At 49.5% G+C, this 21108-nt stretch overlaps 1 protein-coding gene across 2 annotated transcripts in view; it reads left to right on the forward strand.

Annotated features, from left to right (window-relative positions):
* miga1 (mitoguardin 1) overlaps nt 1-21108 on the forward strand; it is a 28226-nt gene that overhangs the window by 4754 nt on the left and 2364 nt on the right. For both annotated transcript variants that reach the window (XM_052475867.1, XM_052475866.1), the window contains exons 3-11: nt 582-762; nt 952-1073; nt 1227-1353; nt 5312-5448; nt 6830-6953; nt 11532-11632; nt 18411-18535; nt 20835-20907; nt 20995-21081. In XM_052475867.1, the coding sequence (XP_052331827.1) occupies nt 582-762; nt 952-1073; nt 1227-1353; nt 5312-5448; nt 6830-6953; nt 11532-11632; nt 18411-18535; nt 20835-20907; nt 20995-21081 (1077 nt within the window). The remainder of the gene's footprint in view (nt 1-581; nt 763-951; nt 1074-1226; nt 1354-5311; nt 5449-6829; nt 6954-11531; nt 11633-18410; nt 18536-20834; nt 20908-20994; nt 21082-21108) is intronic.

Here is a 21108-nt window from a genome sequence, read left to right on the forward strand (position 1 = left end):
TCTCAAATGGATAAATACTTTTTTTTCCAGCCAATGTCTTTTTAAGGGAGCACACTTGTTTAGTTCAGGAGACCTCAACTGAGCTTGTAAGCCACTTGTTTTATGTGGAATCTCTGGCATTTAGGTGGTGTGAACTGACTCATTTCTTGTTACATTTTTAGTCGCTCTTATCCAGAGCTTGTCCCAAAGACACTCCTGCGTTGTCTTGGCTGTGTGCTTAGGTTCGTCGTCCTGTTGGAAGGTGAATCTTCGCCCCAGTCCGAGGTCCTGAGCGCTCTGGAGCAGGTTTTGATCAAGGATCTCTCATTATTTTTGCTCCGTTCATCTTTCCCTCGATCCGGGCTAGTCTCCCAGTCCCTGAAATACTACGTAGTGTGCTACTTTTCAGCCATTGAGAACCAGTTATTTACACTGCCTGTTTTTAAATGTATTTCCTGGGTTGTGTTCATTAATGTGCATGTGGTGGTAAACGTTTTGCAGTAGTCCCTCCATGTTTCAGTCCGCTTTCTTCCCTTCTATGCCTTTATGAATGACTACTTTTGCACATTTCTAACTGTCTCTCTACCCCGCCCCCCCCCCAGGTGAGCGTCAGTACAGGCACTAAGAAAGTAGTTGCTGCTACAGCCTTCGGCGCAGTGTCTCTCCTCTTCCTCGCCCGTCACTTCCAGAGGAGGAAAGGCAGGAAGAAGGGAGTCCAGTCACCCCAGTGGGAGCAGACAGGGACCTTTCAGTTTCCGGACCTGGCAGTTCACCAGGAGAAAGGTGCCTACTATACACCTGACCCAGAGTGGGAAGAGGGCTAGCGACAGTTTGATTTCATTCCTCTTTGGATCCAACTAGTTGACTGGAGTGAAGAGACACTGTTTCCTCTGATCAAAGTCATTTAAATATTGACAAGACTATTTTTCATTAGATAATTGTAATGAAACCTGACTGTCTCTGTGTGTATAGATGCCTACAGTTGCCAGAACCTCAGCCTGTCTCTCAACTGTAAGAATGTCTACGCCTGTGGCCTTCTGCCCAACGGAGGACCTTACAGCAAGCTGTCTGTGTCACTACAGAGTCTGGCCTCGGTAGGACCACGCACTTGATCCATAGTTGGAATTTTCTACTGTTTACCAGAAGTGGTCAATATTTCCTCATCAGTCAATTCAATAGGAATTCTCAGCTGATATGGTCGATGAAAGATTACACATTGTATTGCTGAATGTGTTCTATTTTACCAGGTAAAGAGTATCAACTCATCCTGTACCTGCGCTAACAGCTCTACCTGCTGGGACAAACCTGGAGATGAAGACATCTCTAATGTAGTCAACATCCCTGTTACCACGCCTCAAATACTCTACCTCAGGGGTGAGAACACACACAGGTCTTGAGGCGTTGCTGTGTGTTTTATAGTTAGGCAGTCGGGTTCTAGGGGGTGGGGGCATATGGAGGCAGTCGGGTTCTAGGGGTGGGGCATATGGAGGCAGTCGGGTTCTAGGGGTGGGGCATATGGAGGCAGTCGGGTTCTAGGGGGTGGGGCATATGGAGGCAGTCGGGTTGTAGGGGTGGGGCATATGGAGGCAGTCGGGTTCTAGGGGGTGGGGCATATGGAGGCAGTCGGGTTCTAGGGGGTGGGGCATATGGAGGCAGTCGGGTTGTAGGGGTGGGGCATATGGAGGCAGTCGGGTTCTAGGGGTGGGGCATATGGAGGCAGTCGGGTTCTAGGGGGTGGGGGCATATGGAGGCAGTCAGGTTCTAGGGGGTGGGGCATATGGAGGCAGTCGGGTTCTAGGGGGTGGGGGCATATGGAGGCAGTCGGGTTCTAGGGGTGGGGCATATGGAGGCAGTCGGGTTCTAGGGGTGGGGCATATGGAGGCAGTCGGGTTCTAGGGGGTGGGGCATATGGAGGCAGTCGGGTTCTAGGGGTGGGGCATATGGAGGCAGTCAGGTTCTAGGGGGTGGGGCATATGGAGGCAGTCGGGTTCTAGGGGTGGGGCATATGGAGGCAGTCGGGTTCTAGGGGTGGGGCATATGGAGGCGGTCGGGTTCTAGGGGGTGGGGCATATGGAGGCAGTCGGGTTCTAGGGGGTGGGGCATATGGAGGCAGTCGGGTTCTAGGGGTGGGGCATATGGAGGCAGTCGGGTTCTAGGGGGTGGGGCATACGGAGGCAGTCGGGTTCTAGGGGGTGGGGCATACGGAGGCGGTCGGGTTCTAGGGGTGGGGGCATATGGAGGCAGTCGGGTTCTAGGGGTGGGGCATATGGAGAGTCGGGTTCTAGGGGGTGGGGCATATGGAGGCAGTCGGGTTCTAGGGGGTGGGGCATATGGAGGCAGTCGGGTTCTAGGGGGTGGGGCATATGGAGGCAGTCGGGTTCTAGGGGGTGGGGCATATGGAGGCAGTCGGGTTCTAGGGGGTGGGGCATATGGAGGCAGTCGGGTTCTAGGGGGTGGGGGCATATGGAGGCAGTCGGGTTCTAGGGGGTGGGGGCATATGGAGGCGGTCGGGTTCTAGGGGGTGGGGCATATGGAGGCAGTCGGGTTCTAGGGGGTGGGGGCATATGGAGGCAGTCGGGTTCTAGGGGGTGGGGCATATGGAGGCAGTCGGGTTCTAGGGGGTGGGGCATATGGAGGCAGTCGGGTTCTAGGGGGTGGGGCATATGGAGGCAGTCGGGTTCTAGGGGGTGGGGCATATGGAGGCAGTCGGGTTCTAGGGGGTGGGGCATATGGAGGCAGTCGGGTTCTAGGGGTGGGGCATATGGAGGCAGTCGGGTTCTAGATAATTGTAATGAAACCCAGTGAGGGGTGGGGCATATGGAGGCAGTCGGGTTCTAGGGGGTGGGGCATATGGAGGCAGTCGGGTTCTAGGGGTGGGGCATATGGAGGCAGTCGGGTTCTAGGGGTGGGGCATATGGAGGCAGTCGGGTTCTAGGGGTGGGGCATATGGAGGCAGTCGGGTTCTAGGGGTGGGGCATATGGAGGCAGTCGGGTTCTAGGGGTGGGGCATATGGAGGCAGTCGGGTTCTAGGGGTGGGGCATATGGAGGCAGTCGGGTTGTAGGGGGTGGGGGCATATGGAGGCAGTCGGGTTCTAGGGGTGGGGGCATATGGAGGCAGTCAGGTTCTAGGGGTGGGGCATATGGAGGCAGTCGGGTTCTAGGGGTGGGGGCATATGGAGGCAGTCGGGTTCTAGGGGTGGGGCATATGGAGGCAGTCGGGTTCTAGGGGGTGGGGCATATGGAGGCAGTCGGGTTCTAGGGGTGGGGCATATGGAGGCAGTCGGGTTCTAGGGGTGGGGCATATGGAGGCAGTCAGGTTCTAGGGGGTGGGGCATATGGAGGCAGTCGGGTTCTAGGGGTGGGGCATATGGAGGCAGTCGGGTTCTAGGGGTGGGGCATATGGAGGCGGTCGGGTTCTAGGGGGTGGGGCATATGGAGGCAGTCGGGTTCTAGGGGGTGGGGCATATGGAGGCGGTCGGGTTCTAGGGGGTGGGGCATATGGAGGCGGTCGGGTTCTAGGGGGTGGGGCATATGGAGGCGGTCGGGTTCTAGGGGTGGGGCATATGGAGGCGGTCGGGTTCTAGGGGTGGGGCATATGGAGGCGGTCGGGTTCTAGGGGGTGGGGCATATGGAGAGTCGGGTTCTAGGGGTGGGGCATATGGAGGCAGTCGGGTTCTAGGGGGTGGGGCATATGGAGGCGGTCGGGTTCTAGGGGGTGGGGCATATGGAGGCAGTCGGGTTCTAGGGGTGGGGCATATGGAGGCAGTCGGGTTGTAGGGGTGGGGGGCATATGGAGGCAGTCGGGTTCTAGGGGTGGGGGCATATGGAGGCAGTCAGGTTCTAGGGGTGGGGCATATGGAGGCAGTCGGGTTCTAGGGGGTGGGGGCATATGGAGGCAGTCGGGTTCTAGGGGGTGGGGCATATGGAGGCAGTCGGGTTCTAGGGGTGGGGGCATATGGAGGCGGTCGGGTTCTAGGGGGTGGGGCATATGGAGGCGGTCGGGTTCTAGGGGGTGGGGCATATGGAGGCGGTCAGGTTCTAGGGGGTGGGGCATATGGAGGCAGTCGGGTTCTAGGGGTGGGGCATATGGAGGCAGTCGGGTTCTAGGGGTGGGGCATATGGAGCGGTCGGGTTCTAGGGGTGGGGCATATGGAGGCGGTCGGGTTCTAGGGGGTGGGGCATATGGAGGCAGTCGGGTTCTAGGGGGTGGGGCATACGGAGGCAGTCGGGTTCTAGGGGTGGGGCATATGGAGGCAGTCGGGTTCTAGGGGTGGGGCATATGGAGGCGGTCGGGTTCTAGGGGTGGGGGCATATGGAGGCAGTCGGGTTCTAGGGGTGGGGCATATGGAGAGTCGGGTTCTAGGGGGTGGGGCATATGGAGGCAGTCGGGTTCTAGGGGTGGGGCATATGGAGAGTCGGGTTCTAGGGGTGGGGCATATGGAGGCAGTCGGGTTCTAGGGGGTGGGGGCATATGGAGGCAGTCGGGTTCTAGGGGGTGGGGCATATGGAGGCAGTCGGGTTCTAGGGGTGGGGGCATATGGAGGCAGTCGGGTTCTAGGGGTGGGGCATATGGAGGCAGTCGGGTTCTAGGGGTGGGGCATATGGAGGCAGTCGGGTTCTAGGGGTGGGGGCATATGGAGGCAGTCGGGTTCTAGGGGTGGGGCATATGGAGGCAGTCGGGTTCTAGGGGGTGGGGGCATATGGAGGCAGTCGGGTTCTAGGGGGTGGGGGCATATGGAGGCAGTCGGGTTCTAGGGGTGGGGCATATGGAGGCAGTCGGGTTCTAGGGGTGGGGGCATATGGAGGCAGTCGGGTTCTAGGGGTGGGGGGCATATGGAGGCAGTCGGGTTCTAGGGGTGGGGGCATATGGAGGCAGTCGGGTTCTAGGGGTGGGGGCATATGGAGGCAGTCGGGTTCTAGGGGTGGGGCATATGGAGGCAGTCGGGTTCTAGGGGTGGGGCATATGGAGGCAGTCGGGTTCTAGGGGTGGGGCATATGGAGCGGTCGGGTTGTAGGGGTGGGGCATATGGAGGCAGTCGGGTTCTAGGGGTGGGGGCATATGGAGGCAGTCGGGTTCTAGGGGTGGGGGCATATGGAGGCAGTCGGGTTCTAGGGGTGGGGGCATATGGAGGCAGTCGGGTTCTAGGGGGTGGGGCATATGGAGAGAGTCGGGTTCTAGGGGTGGGGGCATATGGAGAGTCGGGTTCTAGGGGGTGGGGCATATGGAGGCAGCCGGGTTCTAGGGGGTGGGGCATATGGAGGCAGCCGGGTTCTAGGGGTGGGGGCATATGTAAGCAGGACTCTCGGTTTGTAATGTGTGTTGCCCTCCAGGTATGGAGCTGTTTGAGGAGGCTCTGAGGCGGTGGGAGCAGGCCTTAACCTTTAGTGGCAGACCAGAGGAGGAGGAGCCTGACTGTTCCTCTTTTATGCTGGGGGCTGGAGACTCCACAGCTGAGGAGAGTATAGAGGTGAATACACTGGAGACTCTACAGCTGAGGAGAGTATAGAGGTGAATACACTGGAGACTCTTAGCTGAGGAGAGTATAGAGGTGAATACACTGGAGACTCTACAGCTGAGGAGAGTATAGAGGTGAATACACTGGAGACTCTTAGCTGAGGAGAGTATAGAGGTGAATACACTGGAGACTCCACAGCTGAGGAGAGTATAGAGGTGAATACACTGGAGACTCTTAGCTGAGGAGAGTATAGAGGTGAATACACTGGAGACTCTACAGCTGAGGAGAGTATAGAGGTGAATACACTGGAGACTCTTAGCTGAGGAGAGTATAGAGGTGAATACACTGGAGACTCCACAGCTGAGGAGAGTATAGAGGTGAATACACTGGAGACTCTTAGCTGAGGAGAGTATAGAGGTGAATACACTGGAGACTCTTAGCTGAGGAGAGTATAGAGGTGAATACACTGGAGACTCCACAGCTGAGGAGAGTATAGAGGTGAATACACTGGAGACTCTACAGCTGAGGAGAGTATAGAGGTGAATACACTGGAGACTCTTAGCTGAGGAGAGTATAGAGGTGAATACACTGGAGACTCTACAGCTGAGGAGAGTATAGAGGTGAATACACTGGAGACTCTTAGCTGAGGAGAGTATAGAGGTGAATACACTGGAGACTCTTAGCTGAGGAGAGTATAGAGGTGAATACACTGGAGACTCCACAGCTGAGGAGAGTATAGAGGTGAATACACTGGAGACTCTACAGCTGAGGAGAGTATAGAGGTGAATACACTGGAGACTCCACAGCTGAGGAGAGTATAGAGGTGAATACACTGGAGACTCTACAGCTGAGGAGAGTATAGAGGTGAATACACTGGAGACTCCACAGCTGAGGAGAGTATAGAGGTGAATACACTGGAGACTCTTAGCTGAGGAGAGTATAGAGGTGAATACACTGGAGACTCTACAGCTGAGGAGAGTATAGAGGTGAATACACTGGAGACTCCACAGCTGAGGAGAGTATAGAGGTGAATACACTGGAGACTCTTAGCTGAGGAGAGTATAGAGGTGAATACACTGGAGACTCTACAGCTGAGGAAAGTGACACCACACAGTATATATCTATGGGAATACAGAATGTACTGTTTTACCAATTTTTATTTAACTAGGCAAGTCCTTTAAGAACAAATTCTTAGTTACAATGATTGCCTACCCCGGCCTAACCCTAACGACGCTGGGCCAATTATGTGCTGCCCTATGGGACTCCCAATCACGGCCGGTTTGTGATACACACACACACATCCAGGCTGTATGTATGGGAGTGCGGTATGTATGTGTGTACTGTGTGCGCATAAAGGTGTGTTGTTGTAACGTCTTTGTGTCTTCCTGGTCAGGACCTGATCAGTGCAGAGTTTGTCCACAAGCTGGAGCTTCTCCTCCAGAGAGCCTACAGACTACAGGAGGATTTTGAAGGAGCTCTGGGCGTCTCTGAACCTTCCTCACACAGCGGCAGCCACGGTGAGACCACACACGCACTCAAACACACTCAGCCAGACACACACGGACAGGGACACACACACACAGCCGGACGCTCACACACTCACTCAAACACACTCAGCCAGACACACACGGACAGGGACACACACACAGCCGGACACGGACAGCCAGCGACATGCACAATCGCAGAAACTCAGCCAGACACACAGCCAAGGAAATAAACACGCTGCCACACACACTCAAACCGTACTTACACACACACGGGATATTTTCTGTGACGTGACATGGAGTCTATTAGTTCTGCGGTGCGCTGCGTGGGGTTCGGTGAGCTGAGCTGCGTGGGGTTCGGCGAGCTGAGCTGCGTGGGGTTCGGCGAGCCGAGCTGCGTGGGGTTCGGCGAGCCGAGCTGCGTGGGGTTCGCCGAGCTGCGTGGGGTTCGCCGAGCTGCGTGGGGTTCGGCGAGCCGAGCTGCGTGGGGTTCGGCGAGCCGAGCTGCGTGGGGTTCGCCGAGCTGCGTGGGGTTCGCCGAGCTGCGTGGGGTTCGCCGAGCTGCGTGGGGTTCGCCGAGCTGCGTGGGGTTCGCCGAGCTGCGTGGGGTTCGCCGAGCTGCGTGGGGTTCGGCGAGCTGAGCTGCGTGGGGTTCGGCGAGCCGAGCTGCGTGGGGTTCGCTGAGCTGCGTGGGGTTCGGCGAGCCGAGCTGCGTGGGGTTCGCTGAGCTGCGTGGGGTTCGCTGCGCTGAGCTGCGTGGGGTTCGCTGCGTGGGGTTCGCTGAGCTGCGTGGGGTTCGCTGCGCTGCGTGGGGTTCGGTGCGCTGCGTGGGGTTCGGTGCGCTGCGTGGGGTTCGGTGCGCTGCGTGGGGTTCGCTGCGCTGCGTGGGGTTCGGCGAGCCGAGCTGCGTGGGGTTCGGCGAGCCGAGCTGCGTGGGGTTCGCTGCGCTGAGCTGCGTGGGGTTCGCTGCGCTGAGCTGCGTGGGGTTCGCTGCGCTGAGCTGCGTGGGGTTCGCTGCGCTGCGTGGAGTGCTGTACGCTGCATCTTAGACCCTACAGGCTACTCTTAGACCCTACTGGACAGTAGACCCTACAGGCTACTCTTAGACCCTACTGGACAGTAGACCCTACAGACTACTCTTAGACCCTACTGGACAGTAGACCCTACAGGCTACTCTTAGACCCTGTTGGCTACGATTAGACTCTACAGGCTACTCTTAGACCCTACTGGACAGTAGACCCTACAGACTACTCTTAGACCCTACAGGCTACTCTTAGACCCTACAGGCTACTCTTAGACCCTACAGGCTAATCTTAGACCCTACTGGACGGTAGACCCTACAGGCTACTCTTAGACCCTACAGGCTACTCTTAGACCCTACAGGCTACTCTTAGACCCTACAGGCTACTCTTAGACCCTACAGGCTACTCTTAGACCCTACAGGCTACTCTTAGACCCTACAGGCTACTCTTAGACCCTACAGGCTAGTCTTAGACCCTACAGGCTAGTCTTAGACCCTACAGGCTACTCTTAGACCCTACAGGCTACTCTTAGACCCTACAGGCTACTCTTAGACCCTACAGGCTACTCGTAGACCCTACAGGCTACTCGTAGACCCTACAGGCTACTCTTAGACCCTATTGGACGGTAGACCCTACAGGCTACTCTTAGACCCTACAGGCTACTCTTAGACCCTACAGGCTAGTCTTAGACCCTACAGGCTAGTCTTAGACCCTACAGGCTAGTCTTAGACCCTACAGGCTAGTCTTAGACCCTACAGGCTAGTCTTAGACCCTACAGGCTAGTCTTAGACCCTATTGGACCGTAGACCCTACAGGCTACTCTTAGACCCTACAGGCTACTCTTAGACCCTACAGGCTACTCTTAGACCCTACAGGCTACTCTTAGACTCTACTGGATGGTAGACCCTACAGGCTACTCTTAAACCCTACAGGCTACTCTTAGATACTACTGGACTGTAGACCCTACAGGCTACTCTTAGACCCTACTGGACTGTAGACCCTACAGGCTACTCTTAGACCCTATTGGAAGGTAGACCCTACAGGCTAGTCTTAGATCCTACAGGCTACTCTTAGACCCTACTGGATGGTAGACCCTACAGGCTAATCTTAGACCCTACTGGACAGTAGACCCTACAGGCTACTCTTAGACCCTACTGGACGGTAGACCCTACAGGCTACTCTTAGACCCTACTGGACGGTAGACCCTACAGGCTACTCTTAGACCCTACAGGCTACTCTTGGACCCTACTGGACAGTAGACCCTACAGGCTACTCTTAGACCCTATAGCCTGTAGGGTCTACCTGGAGTCTATTAGTTCTGCGGTGAGCTGCGTGGGGTTCGGTGCGCTGCGTGGGGTTCGGTGCGCTGCGTGGGGTTCGGTGCGCTGCGTGGGGTTCGGTGCTGCGTGGGGTTCGCTGCGCTGCGTGGGGTGCGGTGCGCTGCATCTTAGACCCTACAGGCTACTCTTAGACCCTGTTGGACGGTAGACTCTACAGGCTACTCTTAGACCCTACTGGACAGTAGACCCTACAGGCTACTCTTAGACCCTACAGGCTACTCTTAGACCCTACAGGACAGTAGACCCTACAGGCTAATCTTAGACCCTACTGGACGGTAGACCCTACAGGCTACTCTTAGACCTTACAGGCTACTCTTAGACCCTACAGGCTACTCTTAGACCCTACAGGCTAGTCTTAGATCCTATTGGACGGTAGACCCTACAGGCTACTCTTAGACCCTACAGGCTACTCTTAGACCCTATTGGATGGTAGACCCTACAGGCTAGTCTTAGACCCTACAGGCTACTCTTAGACCCTACAGGCTAGTCTTAGACCCTACAGGCTAGTCTTAGACCCTACAGGCTAGTCTTAGACCCTACAGGCTAGTCTTAGACCCTACAGGCTAGTCTTAGACCCTACAGGCTACTCTTAGACCCTACAGGCTACTCTTAGACCCTACAGGCTACTCTTAGACCCTACAGGCTACTCTTAGACCCTACAGGCTACTCTTAGACCCTACAGGCTACTCTTAGACCCTACAGGCTACTCTTAGACCCTACTGGATGGTAGACCCTACAGGCTACTCTTAGACCCTACAGGCTACTCTTAGATCCTACAGGCTACTCTTAGATCCTACAGGCTACTCTTAGATCCTACAGGCTAGTCTTAGACTCTACTGGATGGTAGACCCTACAGGCTACTCTTAAACCCTACAGGCTACTCTTAAACCCTACAGGCTACTCTTAGACCCTACAGGCTACTCTTAGACCCTACAGGCTACTCTTAGACCCTACAGGCTACTCTTAGATCCTACAGGCTACTCTTAGACCCTACAGGCTACTCTTAGACCCTACTGGACAGTAGACCCTACAGGCTAATCTTAGACCCTATTGGACAGTAGACCCTACAGGCTACTCTTAGACCCTATTGGACGGTAGACCCTACAGGCTACTCTTAGACCCTATTGGAAGGTAGATCCTACAGGCTAGTCTTAGATCCTACAGGCTACTCTTAGACCCTACAGGCTACTCTTAGACCCTACTGGACAGTAGACCCTACAGGCTACTCTTAGACCCTACTGGACAGTAGACCCTACAGGCTACTCTTAGACCCTACAGCCTACTTTAGACCATACTGGACGGTAGACCCTACAGGCTAATCTTAGACCCTACTGGACGGTAGACCCTACAGGCTACTCTTAGACCCTACTGGATGGTAGACCCTACAGGCTAATCTTAGGGGTGTCTACTGCTGTACAGGCCATTCCTGGGGTGTCTACTGCTGTACAGGCCATTCCTGGGGTGTCTACTGCTGTACAGGCCATTCCTGGGGTGTCTACTGCTGTACAGGCCATTCCTGGGGTGTCTACTGCTGTACAGGCCATTCCTGGGGTGTCTACTGCTGTACAGGCCATTCCTGGGGTGTCTACTGCTGTACAGGCCATTCCTGGGGTGTCTACTGCTGTACAGGCCATTCCTGGGGTGTCTACTGCTGTACAGGCCATTCCTGGGGTGTCTACTGCTGTACAGGCCATTCCTGGGGTGTCTACTGCTGTACAGGCCATTCCTGGGGTGTCTACTGCTGTACAGGCCATTCCTGGGGTGTCTACTGCTGTACAGGCCATTCCTGGGGTGTCTACTGCTGTACAGGCCATTCCTGGGGTGTCTACTGCTGTACAGGCCATTCCTGGGGTGTCTACTGCTGTACAGGCCATTCCTGGGGTGTCTACTGCTGTACAGGCCATTCCTGGGGTGTCTACTGCTGTACAGGCCATTCCCGGGGTGTCTACTGCTGTACAGGCCATTCCCGGGGTGTCTACTGCTGTACAGGCCATTCCCGGGGTGTAGATAGATAGATAGATAGATAGATAGATAGATAGATAGATAGATAGATAGATAATGCATTTGGATTACTGTTCCAGTTGGTTATTGGATTTGTTCTGACATTTCTAGATTATTGTATTTCTAATTATTTGTGTACTTATTTGACATTATACTTTGTTAGGCGCTAGTAACGTAACCCTTTTGCTGCACTCACTATAACATATACTAAACCTGTGTACCAATAAACGTTTGCTGTTTTATTTCAGATAAAACTCGTGTGTTTTGTAGAGATGATCTGGATGATGTGTCCTGTCTCAAAGACTCCGTCAGCATGGCCTCCAACGACTCCTTCATGTCCGCTGCAGAGGTAAGACCCACACACACACCTCACACTACACAGTAGAGGGCTGGCATTACATTATCTTTTTATAATCTGTTTATTATTTCCCAATAAAGACGGATACAAACCTTGACATTCATTGTAGTGTTGAATGGAACGGCAACTTAAGAGGATAAAACTCAACTTGAACTCCCACACATACAAAAAATACAAATCTATTAGGTGGTGCATATTGTACGACCGTATTTAGTCATTACAAGCAGTGTAGTTAAACCATAAGTACATATTTGGGGTGGCCTAGTGGTTAGAGTGGAGGGGCCGCAGGGTGGCCTAGTGGTTAGAGTGGAGGGGCCGCAGGGTGGCCTAGTGGTTAGAGTGGAGGGGCGGCAGGGTAGCCTAGTGGTTAGAGTGGAGGGGCGGCAGGGTAGCCTAGTGGTTAGAGGGGAGGGGCGGCAGGGTAGCCTAGTGGTTAGAGCGTTGGACTAGTAACCAGAAGGTTGCAAGTTCAAACCCCCGACGTGACAAGGTACAAATCTGTCGTTCTGCCCCTGAACAGGCAGTTAACCCACTGTTCCTAGGCCATCATTGAAAATAAGAATTGTTTCGGAACTGACTTGCCTCGTTGAATAAAGGTAAAATAAAAAATATTGAGTGGGGTGCAGCACCTTATTCTCTATGGGGAGTAACGACACGGGGCGATAAGACGACATCTCCATGGAATCTCTAATCAAGATCAGTGCTATAGTAGTCTCGGTGTTTTGTGTGAATTTGGCATTTTTCTTTGGAATCCATCTGGTCCAGGGGCTGTTTGTAAATTGTGCTATCGCTGCGTTAATCTCCTCGAGTTAACCCGGCATCGAGTGCAGCAGTTTAGGAAGTGCACATTCAGCGTTCCATAGTTTGTGGCTCAGTGACATTTTGATTTATGTACAGCAGTGCGGGGTAGAACTGCTCCAAATATTTATTAATATCCTGTGGGTCTGTTACTACTTGACCATTGTGTTTTGTATTTATTTTATGAATAGCTCTAGATGCATGTACATGCCTTGGCTGTCTTGCTAATCATTTGTGGTTTGTCACCCAGTTCAAAGTTAAGACCCCATTCGTTTCGAAAGGATAGTATTGTATTCATTTTTTCTACTTCGATCTGCGTTCTAGGAATTAATTCTAAACTTTCCATAACTCTCTCAATTCCTTCATCCTGGTATTGGCGCGTTTCTTCATCTCAGATTTTATATGGGAAAAATGCGACCTCAAATAATATATGCCATTTAGCAGACGCTTTTATCCAAAGCGACTTACAGTCATGTGTGCATACATTCTACGTATGGGTGGTCCCGGGAATCGAACCCACTACCCTGGCGTTACAAGCGCCATGCTCTACCAACTGTGCTACAGAAGGACCACAGGATCACAGCCCTGAGAGATTCCCGAAGGATAGTCGTGGTCAACATCCCAAGGAAACAGGCAATCTGCTTCTTCAAATGCTCACAGTCTTTCAATAAGTAACCGTCCAAGCGCCAAGGTCACCCACCTGCAGACATATTGTCCTGTTCCGGCACCATGGACAGCAGAGAGTTGTCTAATTAGAATCGGGTGATGGGTAACCGACACAGCTGCTGAAATTAGTTTGGAGTCGAACAAAAAGTAGTCAATTCTGGAATATTACTTATAATAATAATATAATATATGCCATTTAGCAGACGCTTTTATCCAAAGCGACTTACAGTCATGTGTGCATACATTCTACGTATGGGTGGTCCCGGGATTGAACCCACTACCCTGGCGTTACAAGCGCCATGCTCTACCAACTGAGCTACAGAAGGACCACACCACTTTATGAACAACCAAAAAATAAAGAAATCCCTATCGACAATGTTAAGGTCGATCTACACTACCAGTCAAAGTTTTACAACAACTACTCATTTCAGGGTTTTTCTTTACTTTTACTATTTTATACATTGTAGAATAATAGTGAAGACATCAACTATGAAATAACACATATGGAATCGTGTTCTAACCAAAAAAGTGTGAAACAAATCAAAATATATTTGAGATTCAAATAGCCCCCCCTCCACACACACACTCTCTTACACCTTATGGAACAGCGGGGACTGTGATGCAACACACACACACACACACACACACACCCACTCTCTTACACCTTATGGAACAGCGGGGACTGTGAAGCAACAGACACATGCATACACACACACGTGTAAAATAAAGTGTAAAACTGCCTTAATGTTGCTTTACCCCAGGAAGAGTAGCTGCTGCCTTGACAGGAACTAATGGGGATCCATAATAAACCCCAGGAAGAGTAGCTGCTGCCTTGACAGGAACTAATAGGGATCCATAATAAACCCCAGGAAGAGTAGCTGCTGCCTTGACAGGAACTAATGGGGATCCATAATAAACCCCAGGAAGAGTAGCTGCTGCCTTGACAGGAACTAATGGGGATCCATAATAAACCCCAGGAAGAGTAGCTGCTGCCTTGACAGGAACTAATGGGGATCCATAATAAACCCCAGGAAGAGTAGCTGCTGCCTTGGCAGGAACTAATGGGGATCCATGATAAACCCAGGAAGAGTAGCTGCTACCTTGACAGGAACTAATGGGGATCCATGATAAACCCAGGAAGAGTAGCTGCTACCTTGACAGGAACTAATGGGGATCCATAATAAACCCCAGGAAGAGTAGCTGCTACCTTGACAGGAACTAATGGGGATCCATAATAAACCCCAGGAAGAGTAGCTGCTGCCTTGGCAGGAACTAATGGGGATCCATAATAAACCCCAGGAAGAGTAGCTGCTGCCTTGACAGGAACTAATGGGGATCCATAATAAACCCCAGGAAGAGTAGCTGCTGCCTTGGCAGGAACTAATGGGGATCCATAATAAACCCCAGGAAGAGTAGCTGCTGCCTTGGCAGGAACTAATGGGGATCCATAATAAACCCCAGGAAGAGGAGCTGCTGCCTTGACATGAACTAATGGGGATCCATAATAAACCCCAGGATGAGTAGCTGCTGCCTTGACATGAACTAATGGGGATCCATAATAAACCCCAGGAAGAGTAGCTGCTGCTTTGACAGGAACTAATGGGGGATCCATAATAAACCCCAGGAAGAGTAGCTGCTGCCTTGACAGGAACTAATGGGGATCCATAATAAACCCCAGGAAGAGTAGCTGCTGCCTTGGCAGGAACTAATGGGGATCCATAATAAACCCCAGGAAGAGTAGCTGCTGCCTTGAGAACATTCTATGACTAGGGTGACTGTCAAAGACTCCAATCTTTGGGGCCTTCCTCTGACAAACCCTGCTGTTACGGTTTATCTATCCTGTCGTCTACTCACTTTATCCCTACCCATGTATCTACCTCAATTACCTCGTACCCCTGCTCATGGACTCTGTACTGGTACCCTGTGTACATAGCCAAGTTATTACCTCGTACCCCTGCTCATGGACTCTGTACTGGTACCCTGTGTACATAGCCAAGTTATTACCTCGTACCCCTGCTCGTGGACTCTGTACTGGTACCCTGTGTACATAGCCAAGTTATTACCTCGTACCCCTGCTCATGGACTCTGTACTGGTACCCTGTGTACATAGCCAAGTTATTACCTCGTACCCCTGCTCGTGGACTCTGTACTGGTACCCTATGTACATAGCCAAGTTATTACCTCGTACCCCTGCTCATGGACTCTGTACTGGTACCCTGTGTACATAGCCAAGTTATTACCTCGTACCCCTGCTCATGGACTCTGTACTGGTACCCTGTGTACATAGCCAAGTTATTACCTCGTACCCCTGCTCATGGACTCTGTACCCATGTATATAACCAAGTTTATCGTTACTCATTGTTTTTATTCCCCTCGAAACCCCAGCTTTGATGCACCTGTACCGACCTCGCCTTCTGAATAATTGTGGGTTGAACAGGCAGTGGTTGATGTTTTGGAGGGCAGGCGGTGTGCCCCCGGGTGAGGCGTTGGGCAGACGGTACCACCCTCTGTAGAGTCCTGCGGATGTGGGCGGTGCAGTTGCCGTACCATGCGGTGATACACAGGCTACAATCAACAGCCTGATCAACTCTGTGTGAAGGAGATGTGTTACGCTGCATGAGGCGAATGAATGGTGGTCACCAGATACTGACTGGTTTTCTGATCCACGTGCCTACCTTTTTATTAAGGTATCAGTGACCAACAGATGCACAGCTGTACTCCCGGTCATGTGACATCCATAGATTAATTTATTTAGTCTCATTTCCTTATGAACTGTAACTCAGTAAAATCTTTGAAATTCTTGCATGTTGCAATTCTATTTTTGTTCAGTGTAGCTAAATACAAATTCCATAACTAAAATATAATCATTGCATTAGTATTCAGCCACTTTAAGGCAAGCCTAAATTAGTTAATTAATGTGGCTTAACACATCACACAAGTTACATGGACTCTGTGGGGGGGGGTCGTTTCTCACATCAGATAAAGGTTGACATGCTTTTTGAACTACTACCGCTGTGCCTCATGATACAGATAGATGAGATCTACATGATATAGATCTACGGTCCTTCTGTCAAGTAATACATTTCAAGCACAGATTCAACAGCAAAGACCAGGGATCTTTTTGAAATGGGTAACACATGTTTAAAAAAATCTGACCTTGAAGATTGAAATCACATATTTAAAAAAATCTGACCTTGAAGATTGAAATCTTTGGCCTGAATGCCATTCGTCATGTCTGGAGGAAACCTGGCACCATCCATACGGTGAAGCATGGTGGTGGCAGCATCAAGCTAAGGGGATGTTTTTCAGGGACTGGGAGACTAGTCCGGATCAAGGGAAAGATGAACGGAGAAAATTAGCGAGAGATCCTTGATGAAAACCTGCTTCAGAGGTTCACCTTCCAACAGGACAATGACCCTAAGCACACAGCCAAGACAACGCAGAAGTGTCTTTGGGACAAGTCTCTGAATGTCCTTGAATGGCCCAGACTTGAACCCAATCGAACATCTCTGGACAGACCTGAAAATAACCGTGCAGTGACGCACCCCATCCAACCTGACAGAGAAGAATGGGAGAAACTCCCATAATACACAATCTACTGGCTAATCCTTTTCAATCCTTGTCATAATGAAGATGAATTATGGATAAAAACGTATCGGTGATCATCGGCCATTACACAACCTGGAAATCGCAAATTCAACGGTGAGTGGGTTGGAAGGAATCAGTGGCTAACTGCAAGTGTTGCAAAGCAATCACTATTTTGCTTCCCCTGCCTGCTATTCAGTGGAGAGGGTGTGTGGTACAAGTCTGGGTTTCAGGATTTAAAACCTCTGTCTGAAAGGGTCTCTCTTACCGAGCTTAAAAAGGATAAACATTCAGCCGCAACACCATGGGCCTGAAAAGGTTGAATTCATTGGCCATGCTGCCAATCCAGCATGACTTCTGCCGTGTTCAAAATATATTGGAACTGGAAATCTCCGACTTCAGTGAGTTCAAGACAACTAGGAACTTTTGAGGGGGGGAAACGGGGATGAAACGGGGATGAAAATACCTGAATTTGTCCCAATAGAAATGCTTGTTTGCAACAGTTGGGACTAATGATTACACCCTAATATCAGCTAGATGCAGGCAATAGTGTGCAAGGCGGTATTGAATGTGTCGCTGTCTGTCATCTCACATTTTCCTCCATCTGTGTGCACGGTTGTGAACTTTAATTCATAGGTTGTAGCAACCTCATGATAGAGATGGTTTAGGTGTAGACGGCTACATAATACTTATCGATGTTCCATTGAGCTGGGTTAATGGAATATGAATGACAGTCATCCAATATGCTGTAAAAGAAATAAGGCCATGATCATGAGAAGGGGAAGAAATCGTCCTCGTCAAAAAAACGTCACCAACGGTTGTCCGTCTGAACTGAGCTGCAGGGCGGGAAGGAAACTGATCAGGGATGATACCATGAGGCCATTGGTGATATTAAAATGGCTAGAGTTCAATGTCTGGTGGTAGAGAGCTGAGGATTGATCAACAACATTGTAGTGACTCCACAATGAGTGAAAATATAATCATTTATTTTCAAGCATGGTGGTGGCTGCATCATGGAATGCCTGTCATTGTTAAGGACTAGGGAGGTTTTTTTGTATAAAAATACATGGACTGGAGCTAAGCACAGGCTAAATCCTAGAGGAAAACCTGGTTGTCTGCTTTCCACCAGACACTAGGAGATGAATTCACCTTTCAGTAGGACAATAACCTAAAGCACAGGGCCAGATCTACACTGGAGTTGCTTACCAAGAAGGCAGTGAATTTTGGCAAAGTTAGTTTCGACTTCAATACTGTAATCATGATTCCCCCCCCCCCTCCCCCCCCCAAACATCTTGAATAGTTTTTAAAAAAAATAACGGGCAAATATTGCACAATCCAGGTGTGCAAAGCCTTGGCGCCTTGCCCAAGAAGACACCACTTTAATCGATTCCAAAGGTTTTTCTAACATGTATTGACTCAGGGAGCTGACTCAGGGAGCTGACTCAGGGAGCTGACAACTTAAGCAACGACTATTTCAGTTCTTATACATTTTACATTTTTATTTATTTTGTGTAGATTGACAAAATTACAATTACATTTACTTTTAATTCCACTTTAACACCATGTGACAATCAAAGTAGTCTGAATACTTTTCCAAGGCACTGTATTATCTTGTCCGCACAGGGAGCTGCGTAGTGCCTATGTCCTGAGGTCTCTATACCACTATCCCTTGTAACCTACATGTGTAGTTATTAACCATAATATTATCTCTCTCTCTCAGTTGTCAGAGCAGCACAGGGAGCTGCGTAGTGCCTATGTCCTGGGGTCATGCATGGCTATTAACCCCTTCTATGAGGAGGCCATACAGTTGGCTGAGGAGGGAAAGATCTCCTGCAGAGTACACAGGTGAGACCTTCTCTTTCCTTATAGTTTCCTATGATTGTTTAGGTTGCACCTTGGCCCCACCTGCTGGTTGATGATCTTGGTGTGAATTGTCTCCTGTTAAAGGAACTGCACCCCCAAACGAACTTTTGGTACTTATTTCATTAGTCCATTGTTGGCACAGTCCCAAAACCTGATTGCTGATGAACAATCTTTCAAGATATGTAACTTGGAATTCAAAATACAGATATCATCCCCGTATGATGCTGCATAATTATATAAGGGGATGATTTCTATATTTTTAGAAGTTACATATCTTGACTAAATTGCTGACAAGAAACAAACAATTTAACTGTCAATGGACTAATGGGCCTCCCGAGTGGCGCAGTGGTCTAAGGCACTGCATCACAGTGCTAGCTCTGTCACTAGAGATCCTGGTTAGAGTCCAGGCTCTGTCGCAGCCGGCCAGGAGCGGGAGACCCACAATTGACCCAGCGTTGTCCGGGTTAGGGGAGGGTTTGGCCGGCAGGAATGTCCTTGTCCCATCACGCTCTAGCGACTCCTGTGGCGGGCAGGACACGGTAGCCAGGTGTACAGTGTTTCCTCTGACACATTGGTGCGGCTGGCCTCCGGGTTAAGCGGGCATTGTGTCAAGAAGCAGTGTGGCTTGGTTGGGTTAAGGAGGACGCACAGCTCTCGACGGTCACCTCTCCTGGAGTTGCAGCGATGAGACAAGACTAACTACCAATTGGATACCACGAAGGGGTAAAAAAAATTAAAAAAATAACAAATCAACATAAATGACAGGTTAATTTTTATATTTTTATTACATTTAAAAATGCTTGTTGCCTTTCTGTCACTGGGGTTACTTTTGATTTATTTTTAATTTTTACCAGTGACCAATGACAAAGATACGGTTATTTTCAAACAAATGTTATACTTTTATTAGTCATATTTCTAATTACAAATAATAAGATGGGTTGATTTTAATATGAACCCTTAAAATGAGGGTTATTGGTCAGAGTAAGACTAAAAGATCAAGCCTATTGACTAACATTAGAAACACTAACATTGAACATTAGAAACACTAACATTGAACATTAGAAACACTAACATTGAACATTAGAAACACTAACATTGAACATTAGAAACACTAACATTGAACATTAGAAACACTAACATTGAACATTAGAAACACTAACATTGAACATTAGAAACACTAACATTGAACATTAGAAACACTAACATTGAACATTAGAAACACTAACATTGAACGTAACTGTTTTCCTAACCACACTGATGGGAACATATGCAGTAGAACATGTTCATGGAACGTTTCCTGTATTCTTCACTTTTACTTCAGATCTTTCATTCTTTCTTTTAAAACTAATAATAATAATAATAATCCTTTCCCTTTGCTATAAACTGTAGAACACCAGTGACACATCTTAAGTCCTCGCATGAAATTACCAAGTTAATAATCAAATTGTTAACGTATGAAGAGTGCACACTCAACCATGTGCTTTACAAAACATTCCCGTCTCCAATGAACCTTTGACCCAGGAAGAATTTGGCAATGATGTTGCATTTTTTTTTTTCAAAGTGATGGTTTTTATACATTTTAACACCAGTGACATGAAATTGAGGGACAGCTAATACTTGTAAATGATTTGTAATATTAATTTGATATTTTAGTTTTAAGTAGTCCACTAAATAACGATATAACTTTCCTTTGTATTATGGCATGTAAATATGTCACTAAATCCATGACTCATGATTGGAACAAGCCAATTTTGTGGTACAGACCATGCTCTACAATATAATAAATGTTTTTCAATTTAACTGTCTTGCATATGTTTTATGAATAATAAGACACTTCAATTAAAACAAACCAATTTGTGTCATCTCACACTAAACTGTTTTTCCTGGTGAATAAGGCCGGAACAGGAAAGGCACCATTTTCATAGAATGACTCGCCTAATAATATTTTGTCTCCTGTTAAAGGGACAATTTTCAACTTTATATTCATCATTTCCATCACACGATTCTATGTTTTGTAGTAAAAGAATAGAGGAATACGAGTGTTTCCAATGACATCTACTAATTAGTAGACAAGGCCTCATAATTGGTTAGAATCACATGGTGCACAACGATGTCATTGGTGACACTTGTCGTCCTCTTTTACTACAAAACATAGAAATGCTCCATTTTCACACATGTTGGTAGTGCTGGAGAAGATATGAAGTAGGACATTTACCATTTAAGTGTTGACTCCTAGTATGTCTGATTTTATAATGCCTAATTTCCTTGTTTTATTTTTTAGGACTGAGCTGCTGGAGTGTCTTGGGGACACTGACTTCCTGGCCAAGTTACACTGTGTGCGACAGGCCTGTCAAGTATGTGCCTCTACACTCTTAAAGAATACATCATGATAAACCGTAGTACTGTAATCTAAACTAGTGATTGATCCATTTCATCTCTAGCTGATTCTGTGTGAGAGGGCAACGAGGACGTTTCTGGCCGAAACCGGAAAGAAGATACTGTCTTCCATTATTGTAAAAGCGCATAAGGTAAGATGGTAATTATATTTATTATGT

This window comes from Oncorhynchus keta, chromosome 23, assembly GCF_023373465.1.
Source record: "Oncorhynchus keta strain PuntledgeMale-10-30-2019 chromosome 23, Oket_V2, whole genome shotgun sequence".
Lineage (NCBI taxonomy): Eukaryota > Metazoa > Chordata > Actinopteri > Salmoniformes > Salmonidae > Oncorhynchus > Oncorhynchus keta.